This window comes from Spodoptera frugiperda, chromosome 28 (assembly GCF_023101765.2).
Source record: "Spodoptera frugiperda isolate SF20-4 chromosome 28, AGI-APGP_CSIRO_Sfru_2.0, whole genome shotgun sequence".
Lineage (NCBI taxonomy): Eukaryota > Metazoa > Arthropoda > Insecta > Lepidoptera > Noctuidae > Spodoptera > Spodoptera frugiperda.
The window spans coordinates 13,498,186-13,517,512 of NC_064239.1; the positions used below are offsets into that span (position 1 = coordinate 13,498,186).

The 19,327-nt window shown below is 40.0% G+C and overlaps 2 protein-coding genes across 3 annotated transcripts in view; both read right to left on the minus strand.

Moving 5' to 3' along the window:
• The window catches only part of LOC118265453 (apoptosis-resistant E3 ubiquitin protein ligase 1), a 55,154-nt gene that overhangs the window by 25,066 nt on the left and 10,761 nt on the right, over positions 1-19,327 (minus strand). For both annotated transcript variants that reach the window (XM_050705981.1, XM_050705980.1), the window contains exon 2: positions 12,809-12,974. In XM_050705981.1, coding sequence (XP_050561938.1) covers positions 12,809-12,974 — 166 coding nt within the window. The remainder of the gene's footprint in view (positions 1-12,808; positions 12,975-19,327) is intronic.
• The window catches only part of LOC118265271 (3-oxoacyl-[acyl-carrier-protein] reductase FabG), a 247,171-nt gene that overhangs the window by 1,374 nt on the left and 226,470 nt on the right, over positions 1-19,327 (minus strand). The window lies entirely within an intron of this gene.

Below are 19,327 nucleotides of genomic sequence, written 5' to 3' on the forward strand. Positions count from 1 at the left end.
AAGCGGTTGCTACTGCGGTGGCGGCGGCGGGAACGGCGGGGGTTGCGGAGGGCCTAGCCTTGCCCCTGGCTTTGGCAGGAGGGGAGCAGATTCTGCTCCCGGCCCGGTGATTGGCCAGCTTACCAACTGTCGCGCATGCTTGACAGTGTAGCGGGGCGGAGCACGAGCCGGCCCTGTGACCGGGCTGACCGCAGCGGAAGCAGCAGTCACTGCGGTCCACCTCTGAGGTGCACTTAACGCTCACGTGGTGACCCACGTGGCAACGGTAGCACCTCATAGGCCGAGGCTCGAGCAGTTTAACCTGCGCCGAGACCCAGCCCACCAGGAGCCTTCGACCCTCCTTTATTTTTTTGGCCGCTGAGACGGGGCAGCTCACAACAACCGTTCGCAGCCCCGAATTTTCTGCACGGATGGTGCCTGCCTTCACCTGGTCTGCAGGGCACCCTCCCGTTCTGGCTACAGCAGCCACTATCTCCTCCGCCGTCACGGAGTCGTCCAGGCCCAATATGCGCAAGTCTAGGCACTTGGTGGGCCTGGATACGCGAGCCTCGTCCGTCCCGAGACACGCCCTGAGCCTTTCGGCAAGAGCGTCAGCGGATGGACCGCTGGCCTCGCCGGGAACCTCCAGTAGGCGGGCTCCAGTCGCCGTGACTTTCATAGAAAACCCGTCTGGGGCCCCGTACTCCGCAGGATTTACCGCCGCCTTCAGCTTGGCGAGGACGTCGCCGTACGTGACGCCCCTTTTAACCGCGTCCGGCTGTAGCGTTATCACTACCGCCGCGGTTTTAGGGGCGACAAGCATTGCCGCAGCGCGCTTCTCCTTGCGCCGCTGCTGCCGCCGCTGCCGCTGTTCCTTTTTGCGGCGCTTTCGTCCCTCCTTGGCAGCCCTCCTAGCCTCTCCAACCACGTGCCATTGGCCGCCATCAACAGGAGAATCCGATACTGGGGTAGGCTCTACTCCGGTTGGGGCAACAGCCGGCTGATTCACTGTGCCCCTGCGCCTACGACCTATCGGCGCCTTGGCAGCTGGTGCAGCCGGAGCCTGCGCTGGCGAGGCTACCAGCTCTCTCGCCGGCGGTTGGCCTTGAGCAGAGCGGCTTGACTGACCAGAATTGGTCGCCGCTGCAGCTGCAAAGGTTTTTGGCGCTCTTTGACTCGCTGCTAGTGGGGGGCGGAGGATCCTGCCCTCCAGCACGTCAAAACGTTGCTGGAACGCAGCCATTTCCCGCCGCACTAGGCCGATCATGTCAGCCTCCGTTGACTGTGAAGGCTGGCCTCGACCTCCACGAGCAGCGGCGAGCTCGGCCTTAGCCGACCGAAGCTCGGCCTCCATAGCCGCATTGGAGGCTGTCAACCGGGCCATTTCCCGCCGCATCTCCCCCAGCTCTTTTTGCAAGGCGGTCATCTGCCGCCCTGCTGCTAAAGGCGCCCCGTTTTGCCGAGCGGCCTTCATAATAGTAGCCTTCGCGTGTCTCAGCACTCCGTTTCGGGCGTTCTGGGACTTCTGTCCAGCCACCATACGGAGTGCCTCCATAACCGCCTTGCGAAGGCTAACCTCGCCAGTTACACCAATATTCTGGCCTACTGAGCCCTCGCCACCAGACACCTCCATTTCAGAGGAGTCGGCTTCCGTTGGTTCGGCCTGAGTAGTGGGTACCAGCCTTTCACTGCCCTTTCTTTTACCCCTTCCCCGCGAGGCCGTAGGGATTTTAGGGGCTGGGGCCTCCTGCTCGTTGGAGGACGGCCCTCGACCCTCCTCCAACCTGGGACGTTTAAACGTCCCCCTTTTCGGGCGCTGCGAGCTCACGCTGCGCAGTGAGCAAGCGCCTGATGCGGATGAGGAATCGGACTCAGAGCCCGACACCCTCCGACTTGGGGCCCGTACGGCCCAAGGGAAACAGAGCCACTCCGGCTCTCTCCAGCAACAGCAAGCGAGCTGAGCTCACTTGCCCTCTCCTTCTCATTCGATGGTGGTTTTAAAAAGGTTTTATTTTTTGACTTCTCCATATAAGTCCCACGAGTATGGGGGAAATAAACGGTCCGCCCAGGCAGTGCCCCCTGTACCTGGGTAAGTGTAAATTTAGTACTCAACTAGAGGGTCCACCGGTCCCCTAGCTGGGGGTGCGCTCGCGACTGACTCTACTCCTCAGCCATGCATACCCTCGCCGCGCACCAGAACTTGGTATTGGAGGAATTTTTTATAGAGGTTATCTTCCTCGCGGTCCGGGCGACCAAGCCAAGACCGTCGTCCCGTTCCAAGTCATGCAACCATGAACTCTTCGCGGATTACGACTTCGACGGCTGCAGTCGAGGCACTACTTGTGTCCCGATGCTACTCGTTGGCAGGGTGAGTGCACAACGAGCACCGCCCTTGTTTCTCCACCACGTTCTCTGCTAAACTCAGAGAAACGGGCGGAAAAACGTCCCCACGGAAGCACAGGCCTCGTGCCAACACAAAGCCCGCCGCCTCCAGAACCCATCCTGGGTTCGCCCGCCCCGTCCAGAAGTTAGCTACGGGCAATAGCCACTCCAACCCTATCACCCCCGTTAGGGAGACTATCACCCGTACCCAGGGTGCACCACGGGGAGGTCTTCTGGCACCGCACCCCTCACCATCTGCCCTATCTTAGACAAATAGATAGAATAAAAAAACGTCGTGAAAGTATCGTTACATCACTTTGCATGACCAAAAATGTACTAGTCCGTACTATCTTACAAAACCTACTTTATGAGCTTAATTGCATAGCCTAAAATATTGCACCAGTCAACACAGCTTAAGGCAGTTGTCCCACTGGCAACGATGAACGAGTAACGAGTAGAGCTAGAACTAGAAACGAGTGAAAACGAGTGAAAACAAAAACAAACAAGTGAAGTGAGCACTCGCCGGCAGTGTGAACAGTCAGCGATCAACTATTTGTATATGCATCTCTTTTGTTTACACGGAAAGTATATCTATTGTACGTTTCTTGAGCGAGAAAATAGCCGATAGTTAGTCGTTCACTCGCCGTTGGTGGGACAACTGCCTAACAGTATACAAGCCTAAGCTCATAAGCCATCAAGTTGAAACAATACAGACGTGCAAATCCGTCATGTGTTGGAACATAGACAGGCCAGTCGACAGGTGATCTTATTAGCAGATTCGTGTGCCGTGAGTTGAGTACTGACAATCAAATCATGTCAATCTACGTTCAAGCTCAATGATTTTCGTCCTACTATAAATCAAGAAGTACAATAAAGGTTTTTAAACCTTTATTGTTTTGTATATCGCTATGTAGAGCGGTACCCGTTGTTGAATACCTAGTTAGCAAGCAGCCTAAAATAAATATAATTACTAGATTCCATAATACCTGAAATATTTCAGATGCTAAATACCAAATCAAACAAAGCGTTTTGCTTAAAAATTTTTCGTACTATAATGGTGACCTTGAATAGCATGGAAATTCCCAAGTTAAAATGAAGGCAAATATTTTATTAAACAAGTGGATATTTGTAACTAAATGAGGATTAACTAAACTATTACGAATTTAATCCCCACATGACATGATTGGTGGTCGGTTGGGTTGTCGTATTCGTATATGGTATAAGAACTAATCATATCACGACCATATACGAATACGACAACCCAAGCCTAAAACATTTCAAGAGTTTAAAAATAGGGTTAGGCAGTAGAAACCTTTTTCGAAACTAGGTTGGGGTCAACACCGAGTCTTAATCAGATACTCGGAATGACTATCAAAGATTGTATGATAATGCAGACCGACACGAAACCATGGAACACGGAACCAACACTTAACAACATGTGGCTAAGAAACATGAAAACCAACATAACATCATATATTTATGCCCAAGAACAGGTGATCATCACCTCATCATCCCCAAAATTGCTGATGCTTTAATATCATAACAGATACATTAATGTTCTTCGTGCCGTTATTTTAGTGACTTGGTAACTTAAGGGCGAGCAATATGAGCAAAATTATTATTAAAAGCACTTTTCCTGTGCTCTGAAACCCTAGCTTCACAGTAAAAGTGTTTCAAAGTGCACCTACACCTATGTAGGTAGGGTAGGCAGTAGGTAGGTACTGGAACACGAGCTAGTTGGTGGTTACAACATAGCGTGTCTGCTATCGTGCTAACTCCAACTGGTGCTAGATTACCGGCATTAACATAAATAAAGAGCTGAGCCGCCATGATTCATACGAGTACTAGCGAAGTGGTGGTGCGCGCAAGGGGACATGCTGGGCCCAACGCGGTTTGTTGGTGAACTATTGTGTTAATGTAGGTTAGACCATACTGAATACAGACAGACTAGGACAGACAAGTAGTTAATTACCTAACTGTCGTACTGAGAGACATTTAATAATTAGTTTCTGAACAAATTCTTAGTAACGATTTCGTTCTTAAAACTATAGCTAAAGATTGGGCTAGGTAACCATTAAATGACTCTGAGTACGGCGATACGGTAGACAGTAAGTTTATAAAGAATGATATAGACGTCATAATAGATTAACTTAACAATAAAAGATGTCAAATTAAGAAGCACAATTGAACAATACAAATTGTTCATAAAGCATTTCCAAGTCGGCATTTCCCCTAATTCATTACAATTACAAAGGAATACATCATAACGTTGAAATAGGCAGCATTATAGTAAAGCAGAGAGAATATAAAATGAATGCCATTATTCTTTGTTACTCTATCGAATCTGTGAGTTTGCAATTTTCCGCGCGAGGAAATACGTCATAAATCATAAGCCGGGGTTTCCTCCAGCCTTCCATGTAATGCAGCGTGCTCTAAGTCTGTATCCACACTTACCACCGACGGAACATTTTGCACAGCTGAACTTCCAATATTTGTTGGTGTAACAAAATGCATTACTATCTTTACTTTAGTCCACAAACCCACTGCATGAAGACAAGAAACCTACTTTAATCTCAATGTTTATAAAAGTTAGCAATAAACTGTTGGTTTAGATAACAATTGCTTTTTATATCCACTTTCAAATTGCTATATGATGTTGATCAATGATAGCCAAACCCTTAGTTTTTATGTTCATCGTCAAATGTTCGCATTATCTATATTTTTATATTTTACGATACGAGGGCTGGAAGTAATAAAATGAAATCACAATATTAAGTTCATGGCTTGTTCTGCACATTACCTACTACTATTCCTGTTTTTTTGTCAAAAAATTTCCTAAATATTCAGTTTCTTTAGAAAAGGTGCAAGTAATACCTAAATAATATTTTTTAATCAGTTCAACTCTGTCTACTAAGCCGTTTCGTTTGATATCCATAATTGAAGTAGTTGCTGAAAAAAATAGCTTATATTGTATCGTCATCAAGATTATATAGAGTGTGCACGAAATATAAATCAGATCGATCTGTTGTTAGGAAGGGATTAAAATCCGATTAACTAAAAACAAACAATCAAACGTGGCAAGCTAAACAATACCGGCCAAAAACGCGTTAATTTCTGGATGTGCGATAGGAATCATTTCTTTTATTTTCTGATACTCCTCAGAAACCAGAAGGTTACAAAGCCGTCTCACATCATTACAACTCTTTAAATCTTTACGTGTATCATATAACTGTCAATACTCAAAATCAGATCAGTACCCTTCACCGAAGTCAATCATGTCTGTCAAAAATCTCTCACCTCCCTAACGACTCGTCACTCCTCCAAATCAAGGAAGTTGTGCAGTAATAAAAGGGTGTAAGTCCCTCGGTACAAGTTACGAGCATGTTTACGAGGGAATATCAACAGCTTCCACGTTATTTAGATTGCACGCCAACATTATTTATTTATACCTTACAGAAATGCGGTTGTTGGTTTCTGGAGGATGCTTCAGATTTAGGTCATACTTTTGGAGGCTTTAATTATTTGTATCTATATTTGTTGCTTCATAAAGAAAATTATTTTCCGCTTTGTAACGAGCAGGCAGTGTCGAAAAATTTTACTCAGACTTTTCAAAAGTGCCTTTTCAAGCATTACTCAAAACAAAAAATGCTTTGACTTTAAACCAAAAACTACATTTAGAGCCGAGAGCTATTTTTAGCCTCCTAAAAGGAATATTTTCCCAAAACTTTTACATTCCTGTACCTTTTATATTGAAGCAGTGTTCCAGTTACATCCAGAAATATAAATACATTGTCTGTCTGCCTGGCAGCGCAGCCAGACACACGAAATATTAATCACAGAGCTGTCATGCGGTCGGAGCTGAATCCCCAACTTTCTGCTGAAGCATATCCAATGCTGGGCATACCGTTATTGTTTTAGAAACACCTATTTTACAATGAAATTTACGATTTGTAAAGCAACGATTTAATGGTCGTATTAAATTTAGAACAATTAATAATATGAGTAAAGTTCTGATTTGTTTACAAAAGGTATAAAGTAATTGTACTGTTACCGATCTCATACAAATATGCAAACTTTGATAAATGGGAAAACTATATCCCAAATCCTAATTGCAGGAATTAAAAATTGAAAAAAATTGGTGTACTTTAATCTTAATAGCATAGTAAGCTTGGTATGAAGCCAACCCGCATGCAGCAAGCGTGGTGATTAATACTCAAATCTTCTCCGTGTGAGAAGAGGTCTTTGGTCAGCAGTGGACACTTATAGGCTGTTGATGATGATGATGATGATAAAGCTTGATATTAAACCTAATATCACAGTATAACAGATGTAGGTACCTAAAATGTAACAAAAATATAGGTACAGCTGATGTCGCCCAAAGCTTAGCAAAACTTTTTATTGAACGGAGATTTATCTTGGAGTTTGTGTGACGTAACGAATACAGCCAGACACCAGATACAACTGTCAGTGCTTTGAAGAATCGGTTTTCAATACTTTACTGATGAATTCCTTGACCGGATTTATAAAGATATTAGCAATGAGACTGGTAGTCTGGTAGCCTGATTTTTTTACTTCATTATGAAAGAGTTTAACTATATTGCTGTTTTGATATTTTTTATGGGAATAAGCCGGTAAATAAGCTGTCGGATCAGAATCGGCGCAGCCCATGGGCATTCGAAATACCCGAGGCGTTACAAGTGCGTAACCGGCCGTTTACGGGTCAGGTATTATATTTACAAATTATTCATATTAATCCATAAAATCGAACCTTAAACAGAGGAATCATAAAATTCAAACGTTGAGCTAAATATTCCACGGGGATTGGTTTTAGGAGATCACGTCCTGAGTTTTTTACTTATTAATAACGAACTTGAAATATGGCTTTCAATCGTCACTTTTATATGTTTATTTTTAAGTTTAAATAGTTCCACGTTCGTTGTATTAATGGGAGGACATTAAATATATTATCATTACAAATAAATACAGTGTCATTTAGAAAATCCCATTCCAAGAAATGTGTGCCAAGCAATAATATTTAACCCAAATCCTCAAATAACATAAAACACAATCCACATTTACCCTTAATACCCAATTCAGAGAATTATGTGTAAATCGCAAACATATCAGTAATACTCTTAAACTGAAGCAATAGGTTCTGTATTACTGTTCCCGAGAGATTCATAAACAAGGCTCCTAAACAAGCAAGACCCGAAACAAACAGACTACTTGGGACAATTATAACTTGAACTACAATCTTGAGTAACAATTTGTCTGAGAAATTACTGGGGACCTAATTTTGGTATGACATAACCACATGCATTTTCTTCTCCTGAAAGGTAGGGGTGCATATTTGAACACCTGTCTTTGCGTTCTCGATTATAAATCCTATAGAGACTGTGACTGTTGCAATAAATCTAGAATCGAAATATTTTTATAATAACTATCGTGAGATAGGGAGTCTTTATCTATGTACGTTCTAGGACTCGAAACTAGTAGAGCTTTTCTCAATTAATGTACGTGAGTAAACCGTGATTTTTAGTTAATATAAATATTCGAACTAATATTTAATAATGTTTTTCCAGACTCTCGAATCGTCCTTGGAGTCTCTTGTAGAGCAGTAATATTTTGTAAACACTTGAGAAACGAGACAGTGTAATTTTCAATTTTATTGTTGAAAATAATATCGAAAGCTCCAGTATATCTTGTGAGATTTGAGACCAAATTACTGGTAACAGCTGCGTATTTTCCCGCGCAAATGGAGTCAATTTGGAGATACGTATTTTTATACCTTCTCGCATCTTCGTAGGTATACAAATGTTTCACATTATAGAGAAGAATGAACGCTTGGATGATGTAGAAAGATGGTAATCGGTGTTTGATTTTTTTGTGACGTTTGATCAACTCAAGGACTTACAAATGATAGAAAAAAATACGTTCTATTGAAGAAAAGTATGATAGACTATTATTAAATAAAATTGCGCGTGGCTTTTCATTAACTCTTTACTATACATAGGTTAGATATAAATACTACAACAATCTTGTCAATAATTTTAAAATACTTAAACTACGACCTTACTAATATTTTTCAGTGATTAGGAAAACAGGATAAGTTCAATTATATTATAATGAAACCTGAAAATACAAGCTTAAGAAAGTAAGGTATGTTAAGGTACTTCGCGTGAAAGGTGAAAACAATTTCACGATAAGTACCTGTCCTACACTGTCAATACAAGATTTCGTGATCGGTCATCAAGTGGAAACTATTTACCTACTGGAGACATTAATTGTTTATTAAGTTTACCATTGTTTACTACTAAAATATGTAGAACAAGATTTAAATATGCCTACTGTGTAAAATGCGCATAAGGTGATATTTTACAGACTAGACCAATGAAGCACTTTAAGATGTGATTACATAGAGCACAGACAGAATAAAAAAAAAATCAGCAAAGAAACCAAAATCAAAATGAACTCCTCAGAACTTACAACATAAATGTCAAACAAGCCTATAAAGACATTCCAAAAACATGAAGAATTCCTTCGAGCGAATCAGAACACTTCATATGTGAAAAACGTCTTTTGCAGTTACCAGGAATTCAATGGAGCGCGAAAGATTGCCATATATCAGGCGTAGGGACGTGAGCCGATAGCATCCAACCTTCCCTGTCTAAGTGAAAATGAGGATAAATCTCGGACCTTTTTTCATAAAACCTTCATGATACGAGGATGAGTTGAAAGATCGGGTTTTGCGCCGGGATTTACTTTTGATTGCCATTTTGCGAGCACGTGTTACCTCAAGGCCCCGAGGTATGCAAATGTCTTATGTGGTGGTAACCTTCAGTATAAACCATTATGCTTAAGAAGCCTGAATCTATCCAGGTTCCTGCCTTGAATAAAGGTAATCAATGACCATTTTGTTCCTTCGTAGTAAAGTTGGGTATTGTCTAATAGTGGGAAAGTTACAAGCTGACATAATTTCTATACTGTATCAATTAAGACAAAGGTTGCAGGTGACTGACGTACTGCAAGCCAGCAAAATATGAATATTTAATACGCCACAGTTCCAGAATATAGTATCGGTCTCGGTGTCGGTAGCTCAGCAAGTTGAAGTGAATTTAGTGGTCCATTCTATTTTCTGCCAGTCTCAATACGGAATAACTTAAGTTTTTATTTCAAGAATTTTATCATTTGAGAATGCTTTCTGATTTAAGTTTAGCATTCACTTGAATTCTTCAACTTTTATAATGGTATTTATTTGTAATGATGACTCTTCGATGCGTCCTAGCTATTTATCACCTAAAACGTGTTCAACTCAAGCCAACTGATGGAATTAAAATCACTCCTATTCAAATAACTAAAATCACTCCTATTCAAATAACTACTAACTTTATAAAAGAAATTAACGAATCTGGATGACCTGAAAATATAATGTACACGAGCAGACTACGTTAGGTAATATCCAATTCCTACTTTAGAACTCGGTGCACTAGTTTCGCAAAACTTGTTGAAAAGAGCCAGTTTAACTTTGTGAAGACACGAAAATTTTAAAAGAGACAGATTCATCTCAAGTTGGGCTGGCAAATGAAGTTCCATTCATCACTGAAAAGTTGATGTAGCCGGATGAATGTTAAATTATTGTAAATAGCTATCTGTAGCTATTAATAGTAGGGGTGTTTATTCGGTGGTAGTCATGATAGGAACTGGCTTGAGAGATGATTGACCTGATTGTAACGTACAAACTGGTAAATTAAGCTATCCTTATATACTAATACATTTTGAACTTCATTGCTTTGTTATAAAGTTAATAAAATCCGGGCTAAACCAAGAAACAAGTAGAAAAGCTCCTGTGAGAAATACACGTCAGAGCGCAATTTAATTTGCACAAAGATTACATCGTCGGCAGATAACCCACGTTCAAAGTTCAGCAGTAATAGAGTCAAGATCAAGGATCCTCTCCAATATTAAGTAACCAAATCCCAAAGTTAAAAATTTCAATACCCTTTGTAGTTGCAAAAAGGATGGCGCAAGCAATGAATATGAAAACGCGTTGGATCGTTAAAGAGCATCGCGCCCAGATTGTGTTTTTGTCGTAAATTTTAAATGTAATATTCTGAAGCGAACAGGCCAGATGATTGCCCTTTTTTAATTTCTAAAACACTCGCTTTTTCCTGTTTCTGGTCCCAGTTAAAGGGCACGATTTGATACCCAAATAAAGTCATGATCCGTGGCTCATTGACGCGGGTCTTAAAGGCGCACAATTGTAGGAGGGTTCCAAACTCAATTTCGAAAAGGTCAAACAAAACATGACAGGAATTTGGTATTGTTTGTTATTCTACGATTCCTTTATTGCCAGTTTGCAGTGGAAGTTTTAGCAGATTGCCGTATTTCCTGTGGGAGTCCGTACGCCTACATACAGCACATACGTTGTACTCGACATGGGCGAGAGTTTCCGTAAAACGCAAGCCAAGAATTGAATACGAAATGTACCTATACAAATTTTTGCAAAATTTTCTAAGCTTCCAGTAAAATATGGCGGAAGCTGCTGGCTGGCTGAACCTCCGGCTGAAGCTTGGTTATGCATAAATGCCTTACACTATCACGTTTGCTATTTGCAAACCTTCAGATTTCCATTTATAATACTGTGTTGCGTTTTGTTCTTGTTTCTGAAATTGGATTTTTCTTTTAAATCGTCATAGGATATGACGCCTATCTGTAAACTAATATATGCTCCCAAATAGAAAAAATGGGGCCCTAATACTAAGACTCCGTAGTCCGCGCAAAAAAACAGATTTAGACAGATCCCTAAAAACTTTCCGAGTTCACCCTTCCACTTCACAAACAGCAGCCTCTACGTTAAAAATAGCCTTTGGAGACATCAATCCGGAGTTTTCAAAGTGGCTTCGTGACGTACCTGTGGTGGAAGATAGCTGAATGAGGAGACCGAGGCATTGTCACCGCTCCGACAGCCGACGGCCTAACAAAGGGAGGCGCTTGTATCAAAATTGACATACTTTCAACAAAAGCTCGGCTGTCGGCCCGTCGACGCGGAATACTCTGAATTGAGATATGCCAGCTTGTTGTGAATATTCACTATGCAAATAATAAGTTTATTGAATTTTACACCTGACCTGGATAACTGTATGGGCGATGCTTATAATATTTGCGGTCAATTCTTTCATTTCATATTAACGGTAAATTGATGTACCGTTTACTTGATGTAAGTACTTAAACCGCTTACTCATATTTACTAGTGTCACAAGTTTATTATTATAACGTTACTTTTAATATTTCACCATCAAAACTTGTTTTACTTCAATATTCCTTCGTAGACTAACTTTTAGCTTTTTGTGGCAAAAATATCGGTGTATATAAATTAGGAGTATCCGCAACATAAATCGGAAGTTGGACAAAAAGTGTTGAAGTTTTTGTGTCCACAACCCGTGTTCCGTTATCCTCGACATGTCAAGTGGAAATGTGAAGGTCACGAGCGTCTGGAGGCGATGTTGTTGGCACATGTCCGACACGCTATCTCTTTGATTTATTCCCATACACGTTACTTACTTACTGCTCGCTCCAATAGGCTAGTTGCTAGCCACTCTAGATACGTCTCTAATAAATCAAACAAATAGCTTTTGATAAATATACGAGTAGGGAGGGAGTACCAAGTAAGAATTCAGTTCTTTAAGATATTAATTATAACGGTTAAATCTCGGATTCCTAATTCAAAAATTACTTTTAAACACGTACGGATTTACATACAGAAATCAACAGTAGTAGGTGAATATTACTAAACTTACATTTATCTATCATAATAATAATATCATTTGCATTTCAATTACTTCATTAACTTGAAATACTTTATATTTTTAGAAGATCTGGTGGGTGTTCTACTTGGGTTTACCGCTGCTAGCAGCGGACATTTAAGGTTTTACGTCACCGAACCAATTTCCTTAATGTTCTGCAGTAGATGCGACTACCGACTAGCCGAAATGTTAATTTCCTCTTGAACAGAACTTTCCTAATAGAATTCTTGAATCTGGTGAGTTTAATGAGTTGAACTATTACGTAGACAAGATTATTCGTTCCTTACATAAGTGACGACCAATCTATATTACTTATATTAATCAACTTTAAAATCTACTTACATATAAATTGTCTTAATTACCTACTACCTGTCCTGAACCTTAAGTTATAGTTATTATTTCTTAAACACCGGAATTATTTAGAAAAGTTATTTCAGATATAGCGTTTCTAGTACGAATTTCAAACTGACATGGTCATTAGAACTTAAAACGAGATATTTACCATGTTTATGTCTATGAGTTTCCGATATTTCGGCACTGTTGCAAGCGCCATGGTCACGGATGAACTCACAAAGACTAATAAACATGGTAAATGTCCCATTTTAAGCTGAGAACAATAAAAGTAAATAAAAAAAAAAACGTACTTGGAGTAGGTGTGCTGCAGCCTGTGCGTGGCCAGCCACTGGCGGAGTACCAGCCTCTGCTGCAGGATCTGTGCAGCGCGGCGCAGCCTCTTCTCCTCCGCCGCCGGCAGCTCCGGCAGCCGGTCCAGCTGGTCTGGAGACCCGCAGCCAGACAACGTGGAGATGCCTATAATAAAAAAGACACCGAGGTCTAAAATCCCATTCTCAGCAAACAACGTAACATGTATGTCGGTAAATACACAAGCTACTCAATAACAAAAATACATTATCCAGTGAGCGAATATAATAGACATTAACAAATTCCAACATGTAAATCAGTCTTAATCTGCGCGGATGTGTTGAATAATTCATTTTCAGTAACAATAACCGTGTTACGGCTTAATGGCACCCAGCGTGGGACTATTAACAGCACCGCTTTGTCATATAAAACCTCACGTTACGAAGCGATAATGACACTAACCACGTCCATTTATCATTAATCAAGTACAGAAAAGGCTACATTTGCAAAAGTTCGGTTATCGTTCAAAAAACTGAACATGTAGGCTTAATGGCGCCCACCGTGGGACACCTAAAAACTCCACAAACAATACAATATACTGGGAGCCACCGATTATAATAGCTAATAACATTTTAATGCAAAATCCATGTTAAACAACCATTAATAATGTTAAATTACAGTGAGAAAAGCTTTGTTGTGGGTTCGTTGCCTAGCAACGGCGCGCCCTTGACCTTGGGACTAATGGTACGGCGTTACGACAAGAAAGTTGCTGGTTATTACGTCAAAAGTGTATTTGTGTTGTTATATCGCGATACACACACACACACACAAAACGGACTATGTAATAAACACGAAGCCTCGAATTATAACCGCGCGTCTGATTTGTACTACAGAAAAGTAATAGACAATTACATAACAGCTAATCTTCTATTACTCCAACCCACTATCGATCGTAGTATTCACCACACTTTTCTTAGTATTAGAACGTAAATAGAAAACCTTCAATTCTATATGCCACAAAATACCGCAGTACTGTTCATATTAACACATTAGAGGGTAGGTAGTTACTGAACTGTTGCTATTCCAAAATTGATCTGGAACAGTAACTCCCCGGGGCGCTATTGGTATTGTATTGATATAATGGTTAAGTAATAAAGCCAAAACGTTATGAACCGACCTCAGGATTTGATGTGATCAAGTTACCTACGGAACCAACATTTTCTTTGCAAACTATTTCTATTTAAGTTTTTCGTTACATTTTTGTGATATTGCGTGTATATGTAAGATACACACGCAATATCATCAAAAATGCTCCGTAACATGCGTTCATTCTAATTAATTTTGATGAAAAGAAGGACTATACCAAAACATATTGAAACAGTAACGACCGTGACCTTCAAATAAGTCACGCTATCACGTTCATGGAAAGAAGACAAACACGCCATGGTATTACGTAACAACATGACAGAAAGGATTAAAGGCAACATTAATCATTTCTAGCCAAAAATAACAAGAAAAGAGATAGATACCCTATTCAGAACGCTTAGTACTATTCAAAACCAATTAACAAAACATTTAAAGTTAAACAAAGTAATTAGCTTTTATAGCGGAGCGTCGCGCCACGCTCAACCGAATCCTTTAACCTTTAGCCGTATAACACAAAACTTTGTCAACAAACCCCAACTCTTCCACAGCCATAAATTATATTTCACACAAAGAGCCAACACCAAAGAATATAATACCATTCAGAAAACTGATAAAAGGGCGTGGAAAACTTGAAAATGCTAGCTTACATGAGACACGCGAGGTTTTAATCTAAGTTGTAAAGCGGTCTAACCTAGATAGGATCTTTAGATTAAACACGAAAGCGAGGAACACGCCACGATGCCACGATGCCACGGTGGTGCTGTTCCACGATAACAAGTATTGTAAGTTGCTTCTCATATTGATTTAGTACCTTTAGAACACGGTTTTAAAAGTGAAGAGAAGCCACCCTTGATTACTGATGTCGTTAAATCTTTTGAACGAAGTGAATTTTCCACCGCGTTCGGAATAAGATTGAACGCTGTGACGTAATGATTTCAAGTCTAAGTGCATACTGCAGCATTGTGTTTTCTGCCATTCTGAGTTACGTACAAATGCAAGGAAAATGGAGGACGTAAAAATATGTAGCTCAGAAAATAACAGCAAAAACGTATGAAAAGTCTGTGTTTTTAAAAGAACAAGCGCTAAACAAACAATTTGTCAATTTGTTAACAACAAACAAAGTTACAAATTGGTTATTGTACAAGAACGAGAGTGGCTTAAATCAGGACAGAAATCAATTACCGAGTACGTCAAGTTTTCTTACTTAGCTCGTCAATAAAGGGAAAATGTTTCATAACTTAGCCTTACGTAACTTGATAAAGGGAATCTTTTTCCAAGAACTTTAAATATGAAGCGCAACCGACGCCCGCTATAATACTGTTAGGAAAAAAACCGAAAACGAGAAAACAAAAAGTTGTGCGTAGTTCGAAATACATGGAAATCGTTCTAAGCAACAATGAATTATTCAGAGTCGAAATAAGAAGAGATCAGTCTCGAGTTTCAAATATTCAGCAACCATTCGAGTTAGAAACAAACAGAGAAGTTTGTTTGTGATTCCTACTTCGTCTGAAACCAATTTCAAAATTATCGTAAGTGCTTTCGGTAACTTCTGCTTGGGTGGCACTTAGAGGATCGATACAGTTAGGTTATATTTGAAGTCTACTCTATTGCCTGGCTTTGTTATAGGTGTTTACAGTTCGCTCTCCAATTCAATCACGCCCTTGAACCTGTTTACTTTACATTGTACAAACTTTGCTTTGACTCAAAAGCCAATTCTTTCGTAACTCCTATTCAAAGAGAAGGGTGTTTCAAAGTGTGTTTAGGCATTATTACGTGAAATTGGTTATAAATTCCTTTCGTATTTATGGGATTGGCATGTAAACATATGTATATCAATTATTGATTATTCAGAAAATCCGCAAACAGGAGCTAACTAAAACCTAAGCCCGAAAGATTCAAGGTTGTGACAAGCAATAAAATCGGCCAGCTTTTAATATACAACGACAAAGTTTTTACGACTACCGCCATTTTATTAGCACTTTCTGGACTCAAAGCGAAGGTCGGGACGATTATTTTGTGGAAAGAAAACCACTGATCTGACTTGTTTTGAACATGAAAACTCTAGAACCATCAAACATTATTGTAACAAAAACTTAACTCCAGATGTATGTAACTATGACCACCACAGATGGGGTCCAGCAGGGCTGATGCCTGATCTGGACCTGCGGACGACGTAACGGGTTACCGGGCCTCCGGCTCAAAGCAAGAGAAGGAACAGGGTTTTTAGTCAGTAAGAGTCTGACACTCCTTCTCGCCTCGCCCAAGGCGGGGAGAAGCCATTCGATGATTTTCCCCCCTTAAAAAAAAGATGTATGTACGTACGAGTGTTTGTGCCAACACCACTTTTATTTATATCATTGTCGCCATTTAGTTAATATTTGTGTCCTATACATCTCGCAAACTGGCAAGTAATGATAGACTCGCCGACGATTTATTAACCGTTTATCCTTGTTATTGTTCGCAATCATTTACACTGAATATGCTGTTATTGCTTCACAAATAATTTCTTTTGAAAAGGATTCCATTCATTTCGATTTATTTGCACATTCACCAACATTTTGACGCAAAACAAATCTGTAAAAGGTCTTAATGGCACAATAATAATTAGTTGACGACATTGTCGAACAATATAAACCCACATATGTCTAAATAAACATAGGATACAGATACACTATCAAAAAAAAAACTTGATCAAAGATCCAGAACGATCAAGCTAGGAATGTAACCCGAACCAGACAATTTCACAGCGGGTTTATTTACAGCAAATATAGAACACGGAAAATCCGCCGATCTCTTTGTACAAATATTGGTTCCTCTCCGTAACCCTTTAAATTGTTTCAGGGTTCATGACCAGGCGCGATGGTACCCTATACAGTAGGTAGGGTTGCCTTTTATGCCCCTCGATGTGGGGTTAAAAGCTTTGACCTTGACTTTTGTGGGAAATTTTCGCTGACTCAGGTGACACAAGTAACACAATTGTTAATGGAGGAAATACAGTGTCGAAACACAAATAGCTAGTCATTAATACAAGAGAAAAGAAACCTAGTAAACTATTGTTTAAAGTTCTAATTAGGTTAATTATAACTTTGCATGAGTTACGTTATTTTCCTCACTACATTATTCATGAGTATGGATCATGTTGCGAAAGCACCTCTTTGTTAAGTAAATAGAGCAAGATAATCTCTTTCCTAAGGTTTCGCTAACATCACATTTTGTAATATTCATATTATCCAGGACAGACAAGAAAATAAAGCCCTAAAAAGTAACGAAGTAAATAAGTTTATAAGAATACTAAGTTTAAGAGACAGGTAGGTCAGTAAATATTATAAAGATACAAAGAAATGTAAGGCGCATCGATCGACGCTATCGTTAGCAACAGTTGCTAAGTGAAAATAAAATAACATTTGCTTGAAGTAAAATTTCACTAACTTGATTTCTAGATACTCTTCTCAGAAATGAGCAAAACAAGTACATCTGTTCACAACAAACATTTGGAAAGATATACAGAAAATAGTCCAAATAATTATGATATTATCATTTTTATTCAGCAACCCCTACTCTACTATCATTTACCTAAGACGCGAACATTGATCAACATGACCACCCCAAACATCACAGATATTGCCCAAGCCTTAGCTTGGAGACATATCAATTCGGTACCCATCTTAATTAGCCAATCGCAGTGATTGAGAGCCGTGTACGGTGGTGGCCGGTAATGGCCGCTACATCACCTAAGTACATTACATAATATCACGCCACTTGTTGCGCAGGGTCGGAAGTAGGACGCGGGAACTGGGCCAGTGACCCACGACTCGGCCATCCCGGGCTACAGGTGGACCTGTAAATACAGATGCATCCCCATCCTAAAGGGCAATGCACCCCGGTCTGACGCTCGGGCGTGGCCGCACGTCGATGATGGTTCGGTAATCTGAAATGTTAAACTAGTGTGTGTTGCTGTGTCAAGTTCTCTTTGTTTGGAGTTTTATTATATACCATTTTCGTTAGAAAATACTACTGAGCTTCATCTACCTGCTGAGGTACAGTAATTTAAACACACAGAAGACGTTGTCGATTCACCCATTTTTATACACAAAATGATAAAATAATAATTGAATCCCTTTCTTTGTACAACGGTAAAACAATTTCACGTTGGCAATTTCATTTCGTTTGACTTCTAAACAAGGAGAAAGCCCGCTGTAGTCATTACCGTAATACAATAACATTACCCGGGAGATACAAAACAAGATTATCTAAATACGAAGTAAGGTTGAGCCGCAAGTCGGGCGGCTAATATCGATTAGTCACAGAGTTATTCAGGACCTACGCTAAGAGGTCAATTTGTGCCAGGTCAGTATTTAAGTCCTGCATTCTTCAAAACAAAATGGCATGTATGTGTTTTTTTTTATTTGTAAATGTTTGGCTACGTGTTGCTGAGACAAGAACGTGTTTGGCTTCTCTCCAACGCGCTATTGCAGATGGACGTTTGAAGTAAACTTGCACTGCTTGAACTTCAGCCATTCGCGGTAATTACATCTCGCGAGAGATTGTTTTGCGGTGCCATAGTAAATTAAGCATGTGACAACATAGCACATTATTTTATGAATCAATGGATAGGTATAAGTTTAAAAGAAGTTCAAACTAACAACTTGAATTGCTGAATTGTTTTAAATATTTTAAATTGAGCAGAGGAATAAAGTGTAACTAAAAATTATCATTATGGCATGATCAAAATTAAACGAGAGGATATCACATTTCCTACTTTAGAATAGTTCTTTCTTATCGTCCGAGATACTTTTATTAAGCTCCAGAAAAACTTCAATATGAATCTAAGTTCCGCACAAAGAGATTTCAAACCGGAATTGAAGACAAAATTTCATTTGAAGAAATGAATCAGAACCTGGTCCCCACCTACATACATAATGCATCAAATATAGTACATATTTGATCCGAACAGCACAACATTGGAATACCGAACGGAGAGCGAACAGAAAATATGGCTCGTAAAATATTTTGTCATATTGCAACGCTGCGCCGACATGTGAGTTCTTGGAGTCTGTAGCTGAAGATATATCAATATTCTCTCGCAGTGCTAGAATATCTCTTGCGTCACACAGGTTTCAATCTATTCGGATAGAAGTTATATTTAGGGAGTTCAATATAACACCGTTTTTCATTAAGAAATTATCAATTTCAGAACAATTTTTCAATGCTCATATTCATTTGTTTGCACTGCAAATGGGTTTTCAATTTCATAATTACTTTTTAAGTGATCATTGCTCAAGTACTTTTGAACATCAGCGTTTTTGTTTGTATTGGCTTTCCATAAAATAACGTAACGTTGCTGTGTAAGCAAATCATTGCACAAAACTGGCAGA